The sequence below is a fragment of the Aquarana catesbeiana genome, linkage group LG01 (assembly GCF_042186555.1).
Source record: "Aquarana catesbeiana isolate 2022-GZ linkage group LG01, ASM4218655v1, whole genome shotgun sequence".
NCBI classification, from domain to species: Eukaryota; Metazoa; Chordata; class Amphibia; order Anura; family Ranidae; genus Aquarana; species Aquarana catesbeiana.
Genome location: NC_133324.1, coordinates 5,531,355 through 5,559,230, shown reverse-complemented (window position 1 = coordinate 5,559,230; position 27,876 = coordinate 5,531,355). Strand labels below are relative to the sequence as shown.

General features: G+C 50.0%; 1 protein-coding gene across 1 annotated transcript; it reads right to left on the bottom strand.

The window, feature by feature from the left end:
• Nucleotides 1-61: 61 nt before the first annotated feature.
• On the bottom strand, nucleotides 62-27,876 carry TTC31 (tetratricopeptide repeat domain 31; the record flags this gene model as incomplete). The annotated part of the gene is given in 6 exon segments (XM_073617820.1): nucleotides 62-163; nucleotides 9,038-9,112; nucleotides 9,197-9,280; nucleotides 16,496-16,680; nucleotides 27,646-27,685; nucleotides 27,772-27,876. Coding segments are annotated over 5 exon segments (450 nt in total), but the record flags the coding sequence as incomplete, so codon positions are not given.

Here is a 27,876-nt window from a genome sequence, read left to right as displayed (position 1 = left end):
CCCTGATAACATTACTAGGACTTTACAGGAGGGTTTCTAAAGACAGGTCCTCTTTACTCACATCACTACCGGACGTGCTTGAGTCTTGCCGGGCCAAGTCCTCATCATCTGCTTTCCCCTTCTGTATTGCACTATTACTATCCATCGTCTTTGTGACCGTTACCTGTAAGACAAAACATGGAACCTGCTAACAGACTGCCGTCCAATCAGAGATCAGCCCTGCCTGTCCTGTAGGACGCTATCCTCTCACCTTGAACAGGGCCACCACCGCTCAGTGGTGTGCAGTAATGTGGGTGGAGTTAGCACAGTAAATGCAGCTTGATATGAACACCCCGCCCACTGCCAATGTCCCAAAGCATCATGGGACTTGTAGTTCAATGAGGTGGACGAATAGGAACAGGTTATGACGTTGGGCCTCCTCAGCGTTTCCTCTGCCCAGTGACCCTGATCCCATTGACCTTCGCCCACTCAATGAGCCTGACCCTAACAGTGTGGCCCTGACCTTATCCCATTGACCCTCCCCCACCCAATGAGCCTGACCCCAACCGTGTGGCCCTGAATTTAACCCTCCCCCACCCAATGAGCCTGACCCTAACCGTGTGGCCCTGACCTTAACCCAGTGACACTCCCCCACCCAGTGACCCTGACCCTAACCCAATGGCCCTGACCCCAACCCAGTGACCCTGAACCTAACCCAATGGCCCTGACCCCAAGCCTACATCATTTTCTGTGCATCTGAACACATTGAAGAGATCCCGTCACCCTGCCCATTGAGTGTCTATGCCATGACACTCCAAACCCCCGATATTCACCTTACCGGCCCTTCCCCCCAGATGGTAATTGGTTGTTGTCAGGGGAGTAGTAATGTCAGTCATGTGACAGTGTTCAGTCATGATGATTGGCTGCTAGACCAAAGCACTGTCATATGAAAAGGTCACATCAAGACGCATTGGATACATTGGTATTGTGAAGGAATGTGATGTAAATAATAATAATAGTAATCTGAAAATGTCTATTTTCTTATGTGCATACATATTTTTCTCCTTACTCATTATATAAGTATACAGGTTTGCTCTGTTCCTATATTTTCTCAAGATGGCGGGTACCCCTGCATCCCACACATCAGAAGAACGTGGAACTGAAGATAAAACCAAAGACAGCCAGACCTCGTTATGAAGATTCTCCATTTTCTTTTTCTATCTTAACCAATGAGATGTACCTATTAGACTAACATAGCAATGACGTATTTGTGTGTATAAAACATTAGCACCGCCTTGAATAAATTAGAAGTGTAAGAAGTAACGGAGCTGAGCGTGTCTCAGAGTGTTTACTTTTATATGCATGCATATCAACACTTTCCAATTAGAGACAGCAGCAGATAACCTTGGGCTCGATTGGAGCTCTTAATCATTTCCATAACAGATGGTGCCGAAACCCGGGACCTCAGGCTACAGTCGAAGTCATACCGCGATAAGCATTCGAGCGTTAATCGATTGATGAGAGTGGGGTTTGCGCAGCCCTAACAGTACCGGTGAGTTTGATTTATATTCTTACCACTGTACGACTTTCTTATCTTTCGGTTGACGGCTGGATTCTGTCGGTATGCTGAGACTGTCTTAGAGGCAGGTATTTCCTCGCCTGAGGTTGTTTTAACGAACCTGTCAATGGGTTTCTGCTGACTGTATTTGTTCACTGTCTGCCATTCTTTGGGCTGCGAAACTCAGCAGTCTAAAAGTGCTACATGTGTGAATGTGTGGTCTCATCTCCAGATGAGCTTTCGGCCTCTGGTATGAGATGGTTTCCCTGTAGCAAGCGTTTATAGACGGGTTACTCTGGGTTCGACGAACCTTTGAGGGTTATCTCAGCTGCTGGCTTTGCAGTCTGAAAGTGTTACAGAAGTCTCACCCCAAGAAGAGTTGTCGGCCTCTTGGTGTAGAGCTGGAAAAAAGTCTATAAACGGGTTCATTTTTTTGCAGGGTGGTCTGCCCTTGTGGTTATCTTAGCCTGCTGAAATTTTGCAGTTCGAAGAGTGGCAGGTGTAATGTCCTGTCGTGAGTGTATTTGTGGTTTACTGTTTGCTATATACGAGAGGGGTTGGGGTGGGGACTGGTTAAGGTCGGAGGGGGGCTGCCCGGGGGATCTGTTGGGTCGCGGGCCGTTGCTCCTCACTACCCCTGACGTGTTTGTTCTTGTTCTGAGATTAACCGTACATTACAGGGTTATAGCAAACAGTAGAAGCTAGGAGCGCAGTATGTGCCCCCACCGAAGGAATTTTTGATAAAGAATGCTGAGAAAAATATTAACCCCTTGGTTGTATGTATTCTCCTCTCAAGCCGTTAGCCGAGAAACAGAAAGTGATATTGTAAAGAAAGTGAGATTGTAAAGAAAGTTATATTGTAAAGAAGGAGAGAAGAAGATGTTGAAATAGTTAACAAAGTTGAAAGAAGTGGCGAAAGTTATGTTGCTGAAGAAACAGGGAGAAAAATCCTGTGTGATAAAGAAAATTGGATAAAGGAAGTTAAGAAAGATGGCGATTGTATTATGTATGTGTATCACAGAGCTGATGATATGTTGGAACTTGAAACAAAGGAGGGGAGGGACAGCACTGCCCTCCGTCTAACAACCACTCCTTTCTCACCACCCAAGCACAACCCACTGTGACAACTCAGCCCGGCGGCCATCTTAGTGCACTCATGCCTTCACTTTCTACCCAGTCCAGTGCACTTCCTGCCGGCGGCCATCTTGGTACACCCAGTAAGCTTAAACAGCTTGTACCCAGCCCTCCCTGTTTTAAACCAAGATGGTTCATACCACACACCTGTCTTCCCCAATACGGGAGCATCACATTCCCAGGCCGGATATGTTAATGATGAAGAAGCATCTGAGTGGGAAGCCCAACAGCAGGCAGCAAGGCCACCCACTGATTTAACCCCCAATCCGGCTCCAGACTCTCAGTTCCGAGAGGATCTCAAACACATGCTGGCAACCGTAAGGAACAGTGCCTCTTGCCAGCCCCCGCCCCAACAACAGTCTCGGTTACCAGAAGGGGCACCAGTGATGTATGTCGTTTTTACTCTATCACAAGCAGCGGCCTTAGTGACAAGTCTGCCTGACCCAGAGAAGCAGCCAATTCCCTTCTACCACAGGATAGTGCAGATACAAGAAACTTACTCAGCTGCCTGGAGAGACCTGATCAGCCTATGCCAAATCAAAGCAGGACATGTCTTTTGGCCAGTCATGCAGATGGCCTTCAATGATGCCAGCCTGACAAGTGCCACTTCCTACATCTCAGGCGTGGAGTTCTGTGCACAACTCCACGACTGGGCAAAGGAGAAGTTGACGGATCAGACCACCACAATCCAAGATATTACCCAAGATAAAGGGGAGTCTGTGAAGAAGTATCATGCTAGACTCATAAAGGCACACACACACACGTTATCAACTGCTTTTGTTTCCGGGCTCAGAGAGGATATCAGAAAAGGCCTGATGGTGGCCCGCCCTGAATACCATTCAATGAAAATGTCTGATTTATTGTTGGTGACCAGAGGTATAGAAAATCAAAAAGGTAAAAAACCAACGCCCCTCATGGTAACCCATGACGAAGATCCCGCCTACACTAGTCCACCACCACTGCCCAATACCAGGGAAAGGATCACCTGTTACAACTGTGGGAAACGGGGTCACTTCAGAAAAGAATGCAGAGCCCCAAGATGTCCCAGACGAAAAAACCTACCACTTTCCTCATTGACAGGGTGCAGCCAAAAGTGTGTTGAGGGCGGTGAACCTGCCTAATAATTCTTTCCTTTCCACTATTGATGTTTCCTGCGTAGGAATGAATGGGGTGCCCCGCTCCAGTCCATTTCCTGATTTGCTTGCCAGATTTGTGGTGGCCACTACATGTCCCTTGAATCTACTAGGAGCTGATGTGTTGTCCAGACTACAGGCCTCAATCAGGACACGCCTGAAGGGGGGATGAAGTTACATACTCCCCTATCTTTAGAAGACTAATCTGCTTTGTGTTCTCTGCCTCTCCTGATGACACTTAATGAAGCAAAAACTTCAAGTTCAATACTGCAGGAAGTACTTGACAGAATCCCTGCGTGCCTATGGTCCACAGGACCGGAAGACAACGGTCACTTAAAGGTGCCACCAGTTTCAGTCAAGCTAAAAGAGGGCGCTTCATTGCCCCGGAAACCACAATAACCCCAAGAAGAGAATCCTAAAGAGAGAACCAGGTACCTGCTGTGGATGCCTTTGACTACAAAATACCTCACAGAGGTGGACCTTACAAACGTTTTCTTCAGTGTCCACCCTCACCCCTCCTGCTGGTACCTTTTTGCATTCATCCACGGAAAGAAACGGCAACATACCTAAAAACAGTTGTGCCACAAGGGGCACAGAACTTTCCAAGCCAGTTTGCAAAAGCTATGGCTATCATCCTTGACACATGACAAGAGGAACACCCGGAAGTGATTCTCTTCCAACATGTTGATGACCTTCTCCTTTGTGCAGCCGACTTACCCCCTGTTGAAGTCACCTCAGAAAGCCTGTTGTGCTATCTTGCCAACCAGGGCTGCAGAGCCTCAAAGCCCAAATTGCAGTGGTGCTCAACACCTGTCATTTTCTTTGGACTAATTTCCTAGTGCAGAGCATGGATTCCAGAAGCCTTCCTACTGATGCTCTGCAATCGGACCCTTCCAAATGTCTCCTGAAGAAATATCTAAGTTTGAGGCCCTCAAGTGTGCCATCTCAGGCGCTAGGGCTCCCAGACTACGACAAAACGCTCAAGTTCTTAGTATCCGAACGTCTGGGACATGCTGCAGGTGTACTCACCCAATCACACGGCATCAGCCTACGCCCCATAGGATATTATTCCTGTCGGCTGGATGTGGTAGCAAGAGGAGGCCTATTGTGTCTGCGAGCTGGATTCGCTACACAAGCCTTGCTACCCTGGAGCACTCAGACTGTGCTTTCATGGTGGACAACGAAGCCATTTATGACATCTGCCGCAGAAACCTGGACACTTGAGACTCCTGTGTTCCCTCCTACTGGACAGCATTACTCTATTAAGTTGTCAAACACTGAACCCTACCACCCTTCTTCCACTTCTCGAGGGGGGAAAGGAGGAGGAGGAGTAGAGTCTTGACTTGTCACCCCATGACCACACAGGACACGCGGTCACCACTGAAAACACTGTTCTACAAGCTGAAGCCTTACCACCGGTGATGTCTGCACAGGAGGCAGAGCTGTAAGCACTTACTACAGCACGTAAATGGGCAGAGGGAAAAAGAGCCAACATTCATATGGACTCAAGATATGCTTTCAGCATTGCCCATGATAATGGTGTTATCTAGGACAGAGGATTCCTGATGGCTGCAGGAACACCTGTGAAAACTTGATTGATGCCTTGCTTCTCCCAACCCAAGTGACTATTCTGAGTAAAGCACACAACAAAATGAACTCAAAGGAAGCTTAAGGCAATCATCGAGCCAATACAGCTGCCAAACAGACAGCTGGTGGTCCACGGGAAGTGGACAGCAGGGTGGTAGAAGAAGACCACCCTGTGCTTACCTTACAGACTTTCCCAGTGGACAGAGTTTATCTAAAAGAACTACAGGAAACAACAAGTCTGGATAAGAAGGAAAGCTGGAAACGGAGAGGAGCAACTCTCAGAAATGGACTATTTGAGTGCAACAAGAAGCCTTGTCTACCCAGGAGTATGTACCCAGCCGTGGTGCAATGGTCACATGGAGCTGCCCACTTGACAAAGACTTTTATGAACTCTCTTATCAACAAGTGTTGCACCAAGAGTTACTCCACTGACCGACAACTTCTGCAGATCATGCATTATCTGCACCAAATGTAACCCAGGATGCACAGAAGAAGCACCTGGCAAAAGCCCTATACCCCATTCCAGAGGATGCAAATTGATCATTCTCAAGTGCCAAGAAGTGGCAGATTCGAATACGCCCTAGTGGAAGTGGTCATGACTGCCAGGACCACAGCTAAGAAACTACTGAGTGAGATAGTATGTAGATTTGGGGTCCCAGAGGTGATATTGAGAGATCAGGGACCAGCCCTAACAACAACCCTTACAAAAGAGATTTGGGCAGCACTGGGGGTTCAGTTGGCACTACACATCCCATACCACCCTCAAAGTAGCGGGAAGGTAGAAAGGATGAATGGGACACTAAAAACAGGATGTTAAAGATGGCCCAAGAGACTAACATGAGTTGGCCAGACAGTTAGCCCATTGCCCTGTTCAGTGTCAGACACACCCCCAGGGGAAACATGCCCTATCCCCTTATGACATTTTGTTTGGTTCAGCTCCCAGACTTGGTTGTTACTTTCCACAACAGTTACAGTTGCAGTCTGATGTGTTGACTAATTATGTAACCACATTATCACGAGAATTAACCTGAATGCATGTCCAGGTGTTTTCTTCCATTCCAGATCCTGAATTAGATACAGGAACACACCAACTACTGTCTGGAGATCCTTGAGCCAAGTTATGATGGTCCATTCCAAGTTTTGCTGACCACAGCCACCTCAGTCAAAGTTGGCCAGGAAGAACACCTGAATGCACGCTTATCACTGCAGGAGAGCGTGTTTTCGGGTGCTGCATATCCTTTTTCTGTTTGATCTAGGGGGGAGGGGCCCAGGAGGTGGCCATCACAAAAATGATAACATAATTACGTTTTGGTGTAACTCATCAGGTACACATGTGACCACCTTTACCTTAGATTACTGTGACATAGTACCTTGTCCGTTTGACCCTTCATGGTGATGCCATTGGTACAGTGATATCCCTGACGGTAAGGACATATATGTATGCCACACAGACAGTTACTGGGGACAGAGTTGTGGTTTCTGTGGGGGCCAGTGGGTTGGAACACAGGGCCAGACTGGGCGACCACAGAGTGCATTAGACAAAAAAAAAAAGATGAAAATAGAAAGCCCCCATATCCTAACCAAAGATATCCCTGATACATACACTGACCCAGCACACAGTCAGAGGAGGAAGCGAGCAGCTCTCTCCGGAAGCTTTGATCCTCATGTATACATAGATGTCATAAGGGTTACAAGGGGGTTCCCTGATGAGTTTAAAGCCAAGGACCAGGTAAAAGCTGGTTTTGAGTCTTTGATCCCCATAACAACTGTCAGCAAGAATGTAGATTGGATTAACTACATGTCATGGTTATGCAATAGAGTTTGTCGATCAGCATACATGTCTCCATGTGTTCATCTCTAGAGACCAGCTGACCCTCACCTGACTGCTTTTGTAACCTCTCCTCTAAGCATGGCCCCACCTCAGTGCCCTATCAGGGAACCCTATATTAACCTGTGCACTGCAAGCCAGCAGTGCTGATCAACCACTGTGTGTTAGCCTCTATGTGTACTTGCTGTGTTTCCTACATCTGATTCCTGTTACCGACCTTGGCTTGTACCTTACTTTCCTTGTTGTTCCAGCCTGCTGCCTCCTTCCTCTTCTCCTGTAGTCTACCGTGAGCGTGAGCTGTGAGACCCTGGGGGCCACGACCTGGAGCCAGACTGCAGCGCAGTCCATCCTCACCACTAGAGGCTCTGGTGAACACCTGCTGGCTCTTAGACTCCGCGCCCTGGGGAATCTATGCTCTAGCTCCCAGTGGGATCTGTGTCAGTGATCCAGTAGACCTGCTTCCTGAACCTCCCAGGGTTCAATCCGCAGCAGTCAGCCGTAGGGTCTACTACCTTGCGGTGCGCTCCTGATCCCAACGGTGTGCATCTGTCACCCAGCCTCTAGGTGAGCTGACACTACACATATTATAACCAACAGAGATTTGTATATTACACTAAAGATGCCCTCCAGGGAATTGCTGACCAGTTAGCCCCCACTTCCTACATGACATTCCAGGACCTGATGGCCTTAGACATGGTGCTAGCTGGGAAAGGAGGGGTTTTGTAAAATCATAGGAAAAAACGGGAACTTGCTGCACATACATTCCTGATAATACTGGCCCAAATGGTAAGGTTACTTTAGCTATAAAGAAATTAGAAGATCTGTCACTAGAGTTGAAGAAGAACTCAGGTATCACAGACCCATGGGATCAATACTTTAGCTGGATGAGTGGGTGGCAGAAGGTGCTCGTCCAGATAGGGGTAACGGTATTAATAATCCTGGTTCTTTTAGCCCTGATTGTATGCTGTATTCTACCTTTTGTAAAAAAGTTAATGAGCAGGGCTGTAGACAATAGCACACCTACATTTCTCCACCAAGAAGAAGAGGACCTCCTTATGATGGAAGATGACAAACCCTTCACTCCTCTACAGTCACTCCCTGTCCATAATCTCACAATCCTATAGGGTTTTAGGGATAGATAGCGCCTGACTGCACCTCTCCAGCTGTATCGAGGAGGGAAGTGAACAGTTGCTGCCCAATTCTATATACAGCCTAAAAGAGTTGCTGAGGAGAAGGGCCAGGCCAAAGTGGGACCTTTAGTATTAGGGACAGAAAAGAGAAAATAGTCATTTTAGGGGGGATTGTGAAGGAATGTGATGTAAATAATAATAATCTGAAAATGTCTATTTTCTTATGTGCATACATATTTTTCTCCTTACTCATTATATAAGTATACAGGTTTGCTCTGTTCCTATATTTTCTCAAGATGGCGGGTACCCCCTACATCCCACACATCAGAAGAACGCGGAACTGGAGATAAAACCAAAGAGAGCCAAACCTCGTTATGAAGATTCTCCATCTTCTTTTTCTATCTTAACCAATGAGATGTACCTATTAGACTAACATAGCAATGACGTATTTGTGTGTATAAAACATTAGCACCGCCTTGAATAAATTAGAAGTGTAAGAAGTAACGGTGCTGAGCGTGTCTCAGAGTGTTTACTTTTATATGCATGCATATCAACACTTTCCAATTAGAGACAGCAGCAGATAACCTTGGACTCGATTGGAGCTCTTAATCATTTCCATAACAGAATAAGGTGACTATCAGGGGTCCGGGGCCCTTTTCATGATATGTACCCAGCATCCCTCACTAACCTTCTTCTCCTCCAATGAGGTCTTTCCATTCTCCGCCTCCTGCAGCTTCTGCTGGCGCTTCCGATCTTTCTGCCTCTAGAATGACGGAGAACAATGCAAACCATTTCTTCAATATACAAGGTCAAAGGGGGCGGAGTCAGCAGACAGCCAATAGCATACCTTTTTCTTCAGTCTCTTCTTATCAGCTTTCTCCTTCTCCCTCTTCTCCTCTTCTAATAGTTCCTTGGCATTCCGGTCCGCCTCCTTCATAGTTAAGACACGTCATGTGACACATCTGTCCAACCTACCACCATGTCCTATCCAACCTACCTACCACCAACCCTGTAATGTCCTCCTATCCCACCTACCTACCACCAACCCTTTAATGTCCTCCTATCCCACCTACCTACCACCAATCATTTCCCCTCCTCCTCCACCAACCCTGTAACGTCCTCCTATCCAACCTACCTACCACCAACCCTGTAATGTCCTCCTATCCCACCTACCTACCACCAACCCTGTAATGTCCTCCTATCCCACCTACCTACCACCAACCCTTTAATGTCCTCCTATCCCACCTACCTACCACCAATCATCTCCCCTTCTCCACCACCAACTTTGTAATGTCCTCCTATCCCACCTACCTACCACCAATCATCTCCCCTCCTCCACCACCAATCCTGTAATGTCCTCCTATCCCACCTACCTACCACCAATCATCTCCCCTTCTCCACCACCAATTCTGTAATGTCCTCCTATCCCACCTACCTACCACCGATCATTTCCCCTCCTCCACCACCAATCCTGTAATGTCCTCCTATCCCACCTACCTACCACCAATCATCTCCCCTTCTCCACCACCAATCCTGTAATGTCCTCCTATCCCACCTACCTACCACCAATCATCTCCCCTTCTCCACCACCAATCCTGTAATGTCCTCCTATCCCACCTACCTACCACCGATCATTTCCCCTCCTCCACCACCAATCCTGTAATGTCCTCCTATCCCACCTACCTACCACCAATCATCTCCCCTCCTCCACCACCAACCCTGTAATGTCCTCCTATCCCACCTACCTACCAATCATCTCCCCTCCTCCACCACCAACCCTGTAATGTCCTCCTATCCCACCTACCTACCACCAATCATCTCCCCTCCTCCACCACCAATCCTGTAATGTCCTCCTATCCCACCTACCTACCACCGATCATTTCCCCTCCTCCACCACCAATCCTGTAATGTCCTCCTATCCCACTTACCTACCACCAATCATCTCCCCTTCTCCACCACCAATCCTGTAATGTCCTCCTATCCCACCTACCTACCACCAATCATCTCCCCTTCTCCACCACCAATCCTGTAATGTCCTCCTATCCCACCTACCTACCACCAATCATCTCCCCTCCTCCACCACCAACCCTGTAATGTCCTCCTATCCCACCTACCTACCAATCATCTCCCCTCCTCCACCACCAATCCTGTAATGTCCTCCTATCCCACCTACCTACCACCAATCATCTCCCCTCCTCCACCACCAACCCTGTAATGTCCTCCTATCCCACCTACCTACCACCAATCATCTCCCCTCCTCCACCACCAATCCTGTAATGTCCTCCTATCCCACCTACCTACCAATCATCTCCCCTCCTCCACCACCAACCCTGTAATGTCCTCCTATCCCACCTACCTACCACCAATCATCTCCCTTCCTCCACCACCAACCCTGTAATGTCCTCCTATCCCACCTACCTACCAATCATCTCCCCTCCTCCACCACCAACCCTGTAATGTCCTCCTATCCCACCTACCTACCACCAATCATCTCCCCTCCTCCACCACCAATCCTGTAATGTCCTCCTATCCCACCTACTTACCACCAATCATCTCCCCTCCTCCACCACCAATCCTGTAATGTCCTCCTATCTCACCTACCTACCAATCATCTCCCCTCCTCCACCACCAACCCTGTAATGTCCTCCTATCCCACCTACCTACCACCAATCATCTCCCTTCCTCCACCACCAACCCTGTAATGTCCTCCTATCCCACCTACCTACCACCAATCATCTCCCCTTCTCCACCACCAACCTTGTAATGTCCTCCTATCCCACCTACCACCAATCATCTCCCCTCCTCCACCACCAACCCTGTAATGTCCTCCTATCCCACCTACCACCAATCATCTCCCCTCCTCCACCACCAACCCTGTAATGTCCTCCTATCCCACCTACCTACCAATCATCTCCCCTCCTCCACCACCAACCCTGTAATGTCCTCCTATCCCACCTACCTACCACCAATCTCCCCTCCTCCACCACCAATCCTGTAATGTCCTCTTATCCCACCTACCTACCACCGATCATTTCCCCTCCTCCACCACCAATCCTGTAATGTCCTCCTATCCCACCTACCTACCAATCATCTCCCCTCCTCCACCACCAATCCTGTAATGTCCTCCTATCCCACCTACCTACCACCAATCATCTCCCCTCCTCCACCACCAACCCTGTAATGTCCTCCTATCCCACCTACCTACCAATCATCTCCCCTCCTCCACCACCAACCCTGTAATGTCCTCCTGTCCCACCTACCTACCACCAATCATCTCCCCTCCTCCACCACCAATCCTGTAATGTCCTCCTATCCCACCTACCTACCAATCATCTCCCCTCCACCACCAACCCTGTAATGTCCTCCTATCCAACCTACCTACCACCAATCATCTCCCTTCCTCCACCACCAACCCTGTAATGTCCTCCTATCCCACCTACCTACCAATCATCTCCCCTCCTCCACCACCAACCCTGTAATGTCCTCCTATCCCACCTACCTACCACCAATCATCTCCCCTCCTCCACCACCAATCCTGTAATGTCCTCCTATCCCACCTACCTACCAACAATCATCTCCCCTCCTCCACCACCAATCCTGTAATGTCCTCCTATCTCACCTACCTACCAATCATCTCCCCTCCTCCACCACCAACCCTGTAATGTCCTCCTATCCCACCTACCTACCACCAATCATCTCCCTTCCTCCACCACCAACCCTGTAATGTCCTCCTATCCCACCTACCTACCACCAATCATCTCCCCTTGTCCACCACCAACCTTGTAATGTCCTCCTATCCCACCTACCACCAATCATCTCCCCTCCTCCACCACCAACCTTGTAATGTCCTCCTATCTCACCTACCTACCAATCATCTCCCCTCCTCCACCACCAATCATGTAATGTCCTCCTATCCCACCTACCTACCACCAATCATCTCCCCTCCTCCACCACCAATCCTGTAATGTCCTCCTATCTCACCTACCTACCAATCATCTCCCCTCCTCCACCACCAACCCTGTAATGTCCTCCTATCCCACCTACCTACCACCAATCATCTCCCTTCCTCCACCACCAACCCTGTAATGTCCTCCTATCCCACCTACCTACCACCAATCATCTCCCCTTCTCCACCACCAACCTTGTAATGTCCTCCTATCCCACCTACCTACCACCAATCATCTCCCCTCCTCCACCACCAACCTTGTAATGTCCTCCTATCCCACCTACCTACCAATCATCTCCCCTCCTCCACCACCAATCCTGTAATGTCCTCCTATTCCACCTACCTACCACCAATCATTTCCCCTCCACCACCAATCATGTAATGTCCTCCTATCCCACCTACCTACCACCAATCATCTCCCCTCCTCCACCTACAATCCTGTAATGTCCTCCTATCTCACCTACCTACTACCAATCATCTCCCCTCCTCCACCACCAACCCTGTAATGTCCTCCTATCCCACCTACCTACCACCCATAATTTCCCCTCCTCCACCACCAACCTACCACCAATCATTTCCCCTCCCCCACCAATCCTGTAATGTCCTCCTATCCCACCTACCTACCAATCATCTCCCCTCCTCCCCCACCAATCCTGTAATGTCCTCCTATCCCACCTACCTACCACCAATCATCTCCCCTCCTCCCCCACCAATCCTGTAATGTCCTCCTATCCCACCTACCTACCACCAATCATTTCCCCTCCTCCCCCACCAATCCTGTAATGTCCTCCTATCCCACCTACCTACCACCAATCATCTCCCCTCCTCCACCTACAATCCTGTAATGTCCTCCTATCCCACCTACCTACCACCAATCATCTCCCCTCCTCCCCCACCAATCCTGTAATGTCCTCCTATCCCACCTACCTACCAATCATCTCCCCTCCTCCACCACCAATCCTGTAATGTCCTCCTATCCCACCTACCTACCACCAATCATTTCCCCTCCACCACCACCAACCCTGTAATGTCCTCCTATCCCACTTACCTACCACCAATCATCTCCCTTCCTCCACCACCAACCCTGTAATGTCCTCCTATCCCACTTACCTACCACCAATCATCTCCCCTCCTCCACCTACAATCCTGTAATGTCCTCCTATCCCACCTACCTACCACCAATCATCTCCCCTCCTCCCCCACCAATCCTGTAATGTCCTCCTATCCCACCTACCTACCAATCATCTCCCCTCCTCCACCACCAATCCTGTAATGTCCTCCTATCCCACCTACCACCAATCATTTCCCCTCCTCCACCACCAATCCTGTAATGTCCTCCTATCCAACCTACCTACCACCAATCATCTCCCCTCCTCCACCACCAACCCTGTAATGTCCTCCTATCCCACCTACCTACCACCAATCATCTCCCCTCCTCCACCACCAACCCTGTAATGTCCTCCTATCCCACCTACCTACCACCAATCATCTCCCCTCCTCCACCACCAATCCTGTAATGTCCTCCTATCCCACCTACCTACCACCAATCATTTCCCCTCCACCACCAATCCTGTAATGTCCTCCTATCCCACCTACCTAACACCAATCATCTCCCCTCCTCCACCTACAATCCTGTAATGTCCTCCTATCCCACCTACCTACCACCCATAATTTCCCCTCCTCCACCACCAATCATTTCCCCTCCCCCACCAATCCTGTAATGTCCTCCTATCCCACCTACCTACCAATCATCTCCCCTCCTCCCCCACCAACCTTGTAATGTCCTCCTATCCCACCTACCTACCACCAATCATCTCCCCTCCTCCACCACCAACCCTGTAATGTCCTCCTATCCCACCTACCTACCACCAATCATCTCCCCTCCTCCACCACCAACCCTGTAATGTCCTCCTATCCCACCTACCTACCACCCATAATTTCCCCTCCTCCACCACCAACCTACCACCAATCATTTCCCCTCCCCCACCAATCCTGTAATGTCCTCCTATCCCACCTACCTACCAATCATCTCCCCTCCTCCACCACCAACCCTGTAATGTCCTCCTATCCCACCTACCTACCAATCATCTCCCCTCCTCCCCCACCAATCCTGTAATGTCCTCCTATCCCACCTACCTACCACCAATCATCTCCCCTCCTCCCCCACCAATCCTGTAATGTCCTCCTATCCCACCTACCTACCACCAATCATTTCCCCTCCTCCCCCACCAATCCTGTAATGTCCTCCTATCCCACCTACCTACCACCAATCATCTCCCCTCCTCCACCTACAATCCTGTAATGTCCTCCTATCCCACCTACCTACCACCAATCATCTCCCCTCCTCCCCCACCAATCCTGTAATGTCCTCCTATCCCACCTACCTACCAATCATCTCCCCTCCTCCACCACCAATCCTGTAATGTCCTCCTATCCCACCTACCTACCACCAATCATTTCCCCTCCACCACCACCAACCCTGTAATGTCCTCCTATCCCACCTACCACCAATCATTTCCCCTCCTCCACCACCAATCCTGTAATGTCCTCCTATCCCACCTACCTACCAATCATCTCCCCTCCTCCACCACCAATCCTGTAATGTCCTCCTATCCCACCTACCTACCACCAATCATTTCCCCTCCACCACCACCAACCCTGTAATGTCCTCCTATCCCACCTACCACCAATCATCTCCCCTCCTCCACCACCAACCCTGTAATGTCCTCCTATCCCACCTACCTACCACCAATCATCTCCCCTCCTCCACCACCAACCCTGTAATGTCCTCCTATCCCACCTACCTACCACCAATCATCTCCCCTCCTCCACCACCAATCCTGTAATGTCCTCCTATCCCACCTACCTACCACCAATCATTTCCCCTCCACCACCAATCCTGTAATGTCCTCCTATCCCACCTACCTAACACCAATCATCTCCCCTCCTCCACCTACAATCCTGTAATGTCCTCCTATCCCACCTACCTACCACCCATAATTTCCCCTCCTCCACCACCAATCATTTCCCCTCCCCCACCAATCCTGTAATGTCCTCCTATCCCACCTACCTACCAATCATCTCCCCTCCTCCCCCACCAATCCTGTAATGTCCTCCTATCCCACCTACCACCAATCATCTCCCCTCCTCCACCACCAACCCTGTAATGTCCTCCTATCCCACCTACCTACCACCAATCATCTCCCCTCCTCCCCCACCAATCCTGTAATGTCCTCCTATCCCACCTACCTACCACCAATCATCTCCCCTCCTCCCCCACCAATCCTGTAATGTCCTCCTATCCCAACTACCTACCACCAATCATCTCCCCTCCTCCACCTACAATCCTGTAATGTCCTCCTATCCCACCTACCTACCACCAATCATCTTCCCTCCTCCCCCACCAATCCTGTAATGTCCTCCTATCCCACCTACCTACCACCAATCATTTCCCCTCCATCACCAATCCTGTAATGTCCTCCTATCCCACCTACCTACCACCAATCATCTCCCCTCCTCCACCACCAATCCTGTAATGTCCTCCTATCCCACCTACCTACCAATCATCTCCCCTCCTCCACCACCAATCCTGTAATGTCCTCCTATCCCACCTACCTACCAATCATCTCCCCTCCTCCACCACCAATCCTGTAATGTCCTCCTATCCCACCTACCTACCACCCATCATTTCCCCTCCTCCACCACCAACCCTGTAATGTCCTCCTATCCCACCTACCTACCAATCATCTCCCCTCCTCCACCACCAATCCTGTAAATGCCCTCCTATCCCACCTACCTACCACCAATCATCTCCCCTCCTCCACCACCAACCCTGTAATGTCCTCCTATCCCACCTACCTACCACCAATCATCTCCCCTCCTCCACCAACAATCCTGTAATGTCTTCCTATCCCACCTACCTACCACCAATCATTTCCCCTCCACCACCAATCCTGTAATGTCCTCCTATCCCACCTACCTACCAATCATCTCCCCTCCTCCACCACCAACCCTGTCATCTCCTCTCCCGCCAACCCCATCCTGTTCTCTCCCACCTACCACCAATCCCATCCTCTCCTCTCCCACATACCACCAATCCCATCCTCTCCTCTCCCACATACCACCAATCCTACCCTCTTCTCTCCCACCTTTCTTTTCTACCAAAATGTACACTCCTTACCCCTGTCGTGTGGTACTTACCTCTTGGGTTATATATCTAGGTTGGGGTAAGCTATAATTCTGGGTGAGGAGAAAAGAGGGACGAAGGCCGCAGTAGGTGTTCTGATAGGGGTTGTTGTCCCAGATTCTGATATCATCATCCTCTCCATCATCATCATCATCATTATAATAATAATATTCATCTAAATAGCTGTCATCTGAATCCGCTGGAGAGAAAGAAAGAAACATGTCAGACAAACAGGAAATGGCTTCAACTCGGTCCCCATCGCAGGACTTCACATCCACCATATGAAGGGTTTCATCCCAGCTCGGCCCCCATCACAGGACTTCACATCCACCATATGAAGGTTGTCATCCCAGCTCGGCCCCCATCACAGGACTTCACATCCACCATATGAAGGGTGAGATCCCAGCTCGGCCCCCATCACAGGACTCCACATCCACCATATGAAGGGTGTCAGCCCAGCTCGGCACCCATCGCAGGACTCCACATCCACCATATGAAGGGTGTCAGCCCAGCTCGGCACCCATCGCAGGACTCCACATCCACCATATGAAGGGTGTGATCCCAGCTCGGCCCCCATCGCAGGACTTCACATCCACCATATGAAGGGTGTCAGCCCAGCTCGGCCCCCATCACAGGACTCCACATCCACCATATGAAGGGTGTCAGCCCAGCTCGGCCCCCATCGCAGGACTTCACATCCACCATATGAAGGGTGTCATCCCAGCTCGGCCCCCATCACAGGACTCCACATCCACCATATGAAGGGTGTCAGCTCAGCTCGGCACCCATCGCAGGACTCCACATCCACCATATGAAGGGTGTCAGCCCAGCTCGGCTCCCATCACAGGACTTCACATCCACCATATGAAGGGTGTCATCCCAGCTCGGCCCCCATCACAGGACTTCACATCCACCATATGAAGGGTGTCATCCCAGCTCGGCCCCCATCACAGGACTTCACATCCACCATATGAAGGGTGTCAGCCCAGCTCGGCCCCCATCACAGAACTTCACATCCACCATATGAAGAGTGTCATCCCAGCTCGGCCCCCATCACAGGACTCCACATCCACCATATGAAGGGTGTCAGCCCAGCTCGGCCCCCATCGCAGGACTCCACATCCACCATATGAAGGGTGTGATCCCAGCTCGGCCCCCATCACAGGACTTCACATCCACCATATGAAGGGTGTCATCCCATCACAGGACTTCACATCCACCATATGAAGGGTGTCATCCCAGCTCGGCCCCCATCACAGGACTCCACATCCACCATATGAAGGGTGTCATCCCAGCTCGGCCCCCATCACAGGACTTCACATCCACCATATGAAGGGTGTCATCCCATCACAGAACTTCACATCCACCATATGAAGGGTGTGATCCCAGCTCGGCCCCCATCACAGGACTTCACATCCACCATATGAAGGGTGTCATCCCAGCTCGGCCCCCATCACAGGACTCCACATCCACCATATGAAGGGTGTCAGCCCAGCTCGGCTCCCATCACAGGACTTCACATCCACCATATGAAGGGTGTCATCCCATCGCAGAACTTCACATCCACCATATGAAGGGTGTGATCCCAGCTTGGCCCCCATCACAGGGCTCCACATCCACCATATGAAGGGTTCACATCCACCATATGAAGGGTGTCATCCCAGCTCGGCCCCCATCACAGGACTCCACATCCACCATATGAAGGGTGTCAGCCCAGCTCGGCTCCCATCACAGGACTTCACATCCACCATATGAAGGGTGTCATCCCAGCTCGGCTCCCATCACAGAACTTCACATCCACCATATGAAGGGTGTGATCCCAGCTCGGCCCCCATCACAGGGCTCCACATTCACCATATGAAGGGTTCACATCCACCATATGAAGGGTGTCATCCCAGCTCGGCTCCCATCACAGGACTCCACATCCACCATATGAAGGGTGTCATCCCAGCTCGGCCCCCATCGCAGGACTCCACATCCACCATATGAAGGGTGTGATCCCAGCTCGGCCCCCATCGCAGGACTCCACATCCACCATATGAAGGGTGTGATCCCAGCTCGGCCCCCATCGCAGGACTCCACATCCACCATATGAAGGGTGTCATCCCAGCTCGGCCCCCATCACAGGACTTCACATCCACCATATGAAGGGTGTCATCCCAGCTCGGCCCCCATCACAGGACTTCACATCCACCATATGAAGGGTGTCAGCCCAGATCACGACCGTATCAACTGGAAAGCTAAAGTCCGGATGGCTGAACTCCTCAGATCCTCCTACAAATCAGCTTCCTAAATCCATTAAACCAGTACTCACAGCTGGGGGAAGGGGGGAAAACATGGTTGACGCGTTCCGCAGTGTGCTAGCACCCAACTCATAACCTGTCAGAGTAGCTGAGCCCTCCACCTGATATGCACATCCATGTGGCTGCTCGGCTTCTCATCACTCTCCCTCACAGGTCTCATCATAAGAGTGTAGGGTGCAAAATATCATATCGATTACAAATATGTAAAAACATCTTCCTAAAAAAACCCGACCAATACATGATCCCTTCCCCCGTACTGGGGCAGAATACCTCCTGTGATTTAATAACCCATCATAGCGGGTTAGATCCCACTCATATTTCAATCCCCCAGAATCCACGTCTGTTGGTGAAATATCCAGGAGACTTCCCCTCTTACATACAAGCCCGTCACCTTCTCTCCTTGGGCAATCACTTTCTCTATGTCCTGTAGTTGTAAGGCTGATGGATATCCCCCCCCGAAAAATCCCTCCCCTTCCATGTGGATCATTGAAATGTTTTGCCACATTTGTGGAATTCTTTTTCTCTATGCTGTGAAATGGAAATTTGGCTGTAATCTATGCACACAGCCATATCTCCTGTGCTAATAAGCACCCATTTCCATCTTATGATATAATACCATCTCACCTTCTGACCGTATGCCATCCCCTGGTGTAGCCCTCCTCTGGTGTGTGCCCCTTCCCCACAAACAGACACAACACATCCTTACGTTCTCATCTCCAGCACTGCCAGCAAGACCCCCCCAGCAGTCTCCTGGCTCTTTATTAGCATAACAGGAAGTCCCAAAACTCGAGGGTTGGGCTTCCAACAGCCAAACACCTCTTACAAAGCTTGTGACCTCACAGGAAATGAACACAGGATGTGAATGACCATATAAGGACTTAACAACACAACAAAATACAACCAAATGACGATGACCAGAGTTCCTCGTGGATGGGAGATCATCTGCAGGTGTACGTCATGGCACCCCAACTATGTTGATCAGGCATACCGGGGTGACAAGGGCAAACAACCGCTATACCGATAATGTCTTTGCAGAGCGAACGCATCCCCACCAGACGATCGTTCTGTGCATTGCACAGGGGCCCCTTTACTGGCGGACATGTCCTCTCTCCGCAAACACCTCTCTCCAAACACCAGTTAGTTTTCCACTACCTAACAGGTCTCAACCAGCGTCAGTCTGCCCCAGTCAGCTCTTTAGAGCGGGCTGCGAGAGATCAGACACTGGGAGACTCTTATGACAATACATTAATCATAAAATTTTCCACAACAGCTGTAATTATGATCATACAGGCAATCCTGGAGGCCTTTTATCATGGAGATGATCCTTGTGGCCTTTGTGGAGGCCTTTTATCATGCAGGTGATCAGACACCTTCTTTCATGAAGGCGATCACGGGGGCCTTCTGTCATGAAGGCGATTACGGGGGCCTTCTGTCATGAAGGCGATCACGGGGGCCTTCTGTCATGAAGGCGATCACGGGGGCCTTCTGTCATGAAGGCCTTCTATCATGAAGGCGATCATGGGGTCCTTCTATCATGAAGACAATCATGGGGGACTTCTATCATGAAGGCCTTCTATCATGAAGGCGATCATGGGGGTCCTTCTATCATGAAGGCCTTCTATCATGAAGGCGATCATGGGGTCCTTCTATCATGAAGGCAATCACGGGGGCCTTCTATCATGAAGGCGATCACGGGGGCCTTCTATCATGAAGGCCTTCTATCATGAAGGCGATCATGGGGTCCTTCTATCATGAAGGCGATCATGGGGGACTTCTATCATGAAGGCCTTCTATCATGAAGGCGATCATGGGGTCCTTCTATCATGAAGGCGATCACGGGGTCCTTCTATCATGAAGGCGATCACGGGGCCCTTCTATCATGAAGGCCTTCTATCATGAAAGCGATCATGGGGTCCTTCTATCACAAAGACGATCATGGGGGCCTTCTATCACAAAGACGATCATGAAGATTTCTCATCATCACTAGATGCACTTGCTCCTCTAACCACGCAAAGAATCAGGCCTCGACCGTTACAACCCTGGCAAACTGACAACACTAGAAATCTCAAGAGACATTGCCGTGCTCTTGAACGACTGTGGCGTAAAACCAAATGCCTGCAGGACTTCACCCTATATAAATCTGCCCTTCTAAAATACAATTCCTGCCTCCATGCTGCCAAACAAGCCTACTTTGTCTCTCTTATTAATACCTTGTCATCCAGTCCCCGTCGGATCTTCTGAGCCTTTAACTCTCTGCTTCGTTCCCCACCCCCTCTACCCACTAACTCACTCACTGCCCAAGAGATTGCCAATCACTTCAAAAGACAAGATTGATGCAACTGGTGAGGACATCTCCACTGTGCGTACATCTTCCCACCCAACATACCTTGCCTAGCAGCACATTTAACACTTTCCTCTTTTGAATTGGCTACTAATGAAGAGGTTACAAAACTTTTCTCAGATGCCCACCTAACCAATTGTCCCTTGGATCCTGTTCCCTCACAACTACTACGGTCACCCTCTTCTTCTAGCCTATGCTCCCTCACCCACATCTTCAATCTCTTCCTCTCTAGTGGCACCTTCCCCTCCCCTCTAAAACATGTGCAGATCACTCCCATTTTTGAAAAAAAAGTCCTCACTGGACCCCACCAACCTGAGCAACTTAAGACCCATCTCATTGCTCCCATTCACCTCTAAACTTCTAGAACATCTACCACCGTCTTGGCTCCTACCTCAGTGAAAATAACCTTCTTGATCCCTTGCAGTCTGGCTTTCGCTCGCAGCACTCCACGGAAACTGCCTTAATAATACTCACTAACGATTTACTAACTGCTAAAACCAACAGCCAGTACTCCATACTCCTACTACTTGTCCTCTCTGCGGCCTTTGATACTGTTGACCACCCGCTCCTTCTCAATAAACTCCATTCCCTTGGCCTCCGAGATTCTGCTCTATCCTGGTTCTCTGCCTATTTATCGCAGGGCTCCTTCAGTGTTACCTACAACTCTGTCTCCTCCTCTCCATTGCCCCTTTCTGTGGGGGTCCTCCAAGGCTCTGTTCTTGGACCCCCTTCTCTTCTCTATCTACACCTCCTCCCTTGGTCACTTTATAACTGCCCACGGCTTCCAATACCACTTATACGCCGATGACACCCAAATCTATCTGTCTACTCCTCACCTCACTCCTTCAGTCTCCTCTCCATTACTAACGGACATATCAGCCTGGATGTCACACCACTTCCTTCAACTAAATCTCTCTAAAACTGAGCTAAAGTCCCACCCCCACCCGCCCGTGCCCCCCTCCATGACTTTTCCATCAAAATCAACAATGCAACCATCAGTCCCTCCCCTCACGTCAGGGTACTCGGTGTAATCCTAGACTCTGACTTGTCATTTCAGCCTCAAATCCAATCGTCAAAAGTTTGTAGAATTCACCTCCGTAACATCTCTAAAATTCGCCCCTTTTTAACAAATGAAACCACCAAACTCCTCATTCACTCCCTCGTTATCTCTCGCCTTAACTATTGTAACTCCCTTCTCATTGGCCTGCCTCTCCATAGGCTCCTCCCCTCTTCAGTCTATCATGAATGCTGCTGCCAGACTTATCCACCTTCCCAACCACTCAGTGTCTGTCAACCCTCTCCTCCAATCCCTACACTGGTCTCCATTCAATGTCCGCCAACCCTCTCCTCCAATTCCTACACTGGTCTCCATTCAGTGTCCGCCATCCCTCTCCTCCAATCCCTACACTGGTCTCCATTCAGTGTCCACCAACCCTCTCCTCCAATCCCTACAATGGTCTCCATTCAGTGTCCGCCAACCCTCTCCTCCAATCCCTACACTGGTCTCCATTCAGTGTCCACCAACCCTCTCCTCCAATTCCTACACTGGTCTCCATTCAGTGTCCACCAACCCTCTCCTCCAATTCCTACACTGGTCTCCATTCAGTATCCGCCAACCCTCTCCTCCAATCCCTACACTGGTCTCCATTCAGTGTCCACCAACCCTCTCCTCCAATTCCTACACTGGTCTCCATTCAGTATCCGCCAACCCTCTCCTCCAATCCCTACACTGGTCTCCATTCAGTGTCCACCAACCCTCTCCTCCAATTCCTACACTGGTCTCCATTCAGTGTCTGCCAACCCTCTCCTCCAATCCCTACACTGGTCTCCATTCAGTGTCCACCAACCCTCTCCTCCAATCCCTACAATGGTCTCCATTCAGTGTCCGCCAACCCTATCCTCCAATCCCTACACTGGTCTCCATTCAGTGTCTGCCAACCCTCTCCTCCAATCCCTACACTGGTCTCCATTCAATGTCCGCCAACCCTCTCCTCCAATTCCTACACTGGTCTCCATTCAGTATCCGCCAACCCTCTCCTCCAATCCCTACACTGGTCTCCATTCAGTGTCCACCAACCCTCTCCTCCAATTCCTACACTGGTCTCCATTCAGTGTCCGCCAACCCTCTCCTCCAATCCCTACACTGGTCTCCATTCAGTGTCCACCAACCCTCTCCTCCAATTCCTACACTGGTCTCCATTCAGTGTCCACCAACCCTCTCCTCCAATTCCTACACTGGTCTCCATTCAGTATCCGCCAACCCTCTCCTCCAATCCCTACACTGGTCTCCATTCAGTGTCCACCAACCCTCTCCTCCAATTCCTACACTGGTCTCCATTCAGTATCCGCCAACCCTCTCCTCCAATCCCTACACTGGTCTCCATTCAGTGTCCACCAACCCTCTCCTCCAATTCCTACACTGGTCTCCATTCAGTGTCCGCCAACCCTCTCCTCCAATCCCTACACTGGTCTCCATTCAGTGTCCACCAACCCTCTCCTCCAATCCCTACAATGGTCTCCATTCAGTGTCCGCCAACCCTATCCTCCAATCCCTACACTGGTCTCCATTCAGTGTCTGCCAACCCTCTCCTCCAATCCCTACACTGGCTCCCAATCACCCAGCGAATTAAATTCAAAATACTAACCACAACATAGAAAGCCATTCACAACTCTGCCACGAGCTACATCACTAATCTTGTCTCCAAATATCACCCAAACAGACCTCTCCCCTCTTCTCAAGACATCCTACTCTCAAACTCTCTCGTCTCCTCCTCCCATGCTCGTCTCCAGGATTTCTCCAGAGCCTCTCCCATCCTCTGAAACTCCCTACCTCCACCTGTCCGGCTATCCCCTACTCTTCTACCTTCAGACGATCCCTGAAGACTCATCTCTTCAGGAAAGCCTATCACGTCTCTAACTAATCTACCACTTCCACCAGCTCATTCCCCACAGTTACAACCTTTTGTACCACCTGCCCCACCCTATTAGATTGTAAGCTCTTCTGAGCAGGGCCCTCTTAATCCTCTTGTATTTTATTGTATTACAACTGTATTGTCTCCTTTTTATATTGTAAAGCGCTGCGTAAACTGTTGGCGCTACATAAATCCTGTATAATAATAATGGGGTCCATCTATCATGGAGACCTTCTAAAATGGAGGCGATCATAGACACCTAATCATGAAGGTGATCATGGAGGCCTTCTATCATGGAGGTGATCATAGAGGCCTTCTATCATAGAGACTACTCTAGGAACCTCCTCATCAGGATTATCATGAATGGTCTGTCCTCTAGTGGCCGTATGAGGGACCTCCTCCCCATCAGGATTATCATGAATGGTCTGTCCCTAGTGACTGTATGAGGAACCTACTCCCCATCAGGATTATCATGAATGGTCTGCCCTCTAGTGGCCGTATGAGGGACCTCCTCCTCATCAGGATTATCATGAATGGTCTGTCCTCTAGTGGTTGTATGAGGAACCTCCTCCCCCATCAAGATTATCATGAGTGACCTCCTCCCCCATCAGGATTATCATGAATGGTCTGTCCTCCCCCATCAGGATTATCATAAGAGATCTGTCCTCTAGTGGCCGTATGAGGGACCTCCTCCCCATCAGAATTATCATGAATGGTCTTTCCTCTAGTGGTTGTATGAGGGACCTCCTCCCCCATCAAGATTATCATGAGTGACCTCCTCCCCCATGAGGATTATCATGAATGGTCTGCCCTTTAGTGACTGTATGAGGGATCTCCTCCCCATCAGGATTATGAGTGGTCTGTCCTCTAGAGCTCGTATGAGGGACCTCCTTCCCCATCAGAATTATCATGAATGGTCTGCCCACTTTCTAGTGGTCGTATGCAATGCTGTATCCTGGCCTAGGCCTACAAGGCCCAGGCCTAGGGCAGCACTTTGCAGGGAGGCAGCACGGAAAGATTCCCCGCTGGCTTGCCATACACTATTAGTGTAGCACCAGTCTTATGGGGCGGACTGGCTGAGAGGCAAATTAGTCTAGTCTGGCATTCCGCAAATGTGGGGGGGGGGCACCGCTTCTAATTTTGACTGTCTTATCATCCTGGACCACAAACCTTCCTCACTGTGCTATATATGTTTTCTGCTGCACCATTGGCATGGTTATATCTTTTTAGTCCTCTCCATAAAATTATCAGAAACTTGTGCTTAAAGTAGAACTATAGGCAACACTTTTTTTTCTCATTTTGGATAGAATAAGGGAGGGTTATAGCCCCTGTCAGTTTATGTTTTACCATCCCTGTCCCATTGCAGAGATTTCCCTTCACTTCCTGCCCCATAGCCAAACAGGAAGTGAGAGGAAATCTATGCATATTAAGGGAATCCATTGCCCCCCCAGGCCCTCAGAACCACTCGAAAATTGCAGGGAGGGTCTTAAACAGCAAGGGGTGTGGCCTTGATAGGAAGGGGTGGGTATTTAAATTAGGGGGTGCACGAGTTTAGTCAGGCCTAGGGCAGCACAAAACCTAAATACAATACTGGTCGTATGAGGGACCTCCTTGCTCATCAGGATTATCATGAATGATCTGCCCTTTAGTGGTTCTATGAGGGACCTCCTTCCTCATCAGGATTATCATGAACGATCTGCCCTCTAGTGGTCGTATGAGGGACCTCCTTCCTCATCAGGATTATCATGAACGATCTGCCCTCTAGTGGTCGTATGAGGGACCTCCTTCCTCATCAGGATTATCATGAATGATCTGTCCTCTAGTGGTTGTGTGAGGGACCTCCTCCCTAACAAGATTATCATGGGTGGTCTGTCCTCCAGTGGCCGTATAAGGGACCTCCTCCCCATCAGGATCATGAATGGTCTGTCCTCTAGTGACCATATGAGGAACCTCCTCCCCATCAGGATTATCATGAATGGTCTGTCCTCTAGTGGTCGTATGAGGGACCTCCTTCCTCATCAGGATTATCATGAATGATCTGCCCTCTAGTGGTTCTATGAGGGACCTCCTTCCCCATCAGGATCATGAATGATCTGCCCTCTAGTGGTCGTATGAGGGACCTCCTTCCTCATCAGGATTATCATGAATGATCTGTCCTCTAGTGGTTCTATGAGGGACCTCCTTCCCCATCAGGATCATGAATGATCTGCCCTCTAGTGGTCGTATGAGGGACCTCCTTCCTCATCAGGATTATCATGAATGATCTGCCCTCTAGTGGTTCTATGAGGGACCTCCTTCCCCATCAGGATCATGAATGATCTGCCCTCTAGTGGTCGTATGAGGGACCTCCTTCCCCATCAGGATCATGAATGATCTGCCCTCTATTGGTCGTATGAGGGACCTCCTTCCTCATCAGGATTATCATGAATGATCTGTCCTCTAGTGGTTGTATGAGGGACCTCCTCCCTAACAAGATTATCATGGGTGGTCTGTCCTCCAGTGGCCGTATAAGGGACCTCCTCCCCATCAGGATCATGAATGGTCTGTCCTCTAGTGACCATATGAGGAACCTCCTCCCCATCAGGATTATCATGAATGGTCTGTCCTCTAGTGGTTGCATGAGGAAACTCCTTAACATCAGGATCATCGTGTAGAGTCTGTCTTCTAGTGGTCGTAGGAGGGACTTCCTTCCCCATCAGGATCATCATGAATGATTTGCCCTCTAGTGGTCGTATGAGGGAACAATCTAGTGTGGTCAATCCACCAATATCTGATACCTCCAGCTCCTCCCTGGGGTGGGCGGGGTAGAAGTTGTCTCTTTATGTCAGGCATGTCCAAAGTCTGGCCCAATTGCGGCCCATGTTCCGTTTTTATACGGCCCCACTGGTAATTTTGAGAATATATATATATATATATATATATATATATATATATATATATATATATATAAATATTTTATCTTTTGTGGCCCCCAATGAATCCCCGAGCACCGCAGATATATACCGTATTTATCATTCCTCGGAGGGGGAGGGGAGGGGGTGGGACGAGCGCTGTCAGATTACATACAGGAGAATTTCCTGGTTAGTCAGTGGCCTCTGTAATAGGAAGTCCCGCCTCCTGGGCTGGCATTGGACGACTGTTCTGTCTATCATAGGAGGCGGAACTTTGTTTTAAAGAGGCCGCTGAGCAAACAGGAGATTCTCCTGGAAGTAATGTGTTGGCGCTCGTCAGGCGGCACCGACGACAACGGGGAGGCGGCACCGACGACAACGGGGAGGCGGCACCGACGACAACGGGGAGGCGGCACCGACGACAACGGGGAGGCGGCACCGACGACAACGGGGAGGCGGCACCGAGGACAACGGGGAGGCGGCACTGATGCATTTTTTTTAATGTCAGTGATACCCCTCCCCCCCCCATCACCACTCTGGAGGGAGGAGCACAGGGGTGGGGGAGGGGAGGAAGATTATCACATTTAGCTACACTGACATATTACAGAGTTGGGAGGAAATGTTCAGACACCAAATTCCCATCTGTAGGAGGAGCTAATGACCCCGCCCCCTGCGGGGTGACACACAAGACCCCGCCCCCTGTGGGGTGACACTCACCCATCCTCAGGTCAGAGATCTCCTCCCATCACCGATCATCCTACAGAGGAGAGAGAAGAGATGATTGTACGAGGTGACGGTCTATGGAGGAGATATCGTGTCTGTACCCTCCACCCCCCTTCTCACCTCCTTCATACAGCTCACTATACAGCCGCCATCTTCCTCCTCCCACATCACTTCCGGTATTTTATCTCCACCGGAAGTACATCACCGACCGGAAGTACCAGTCAC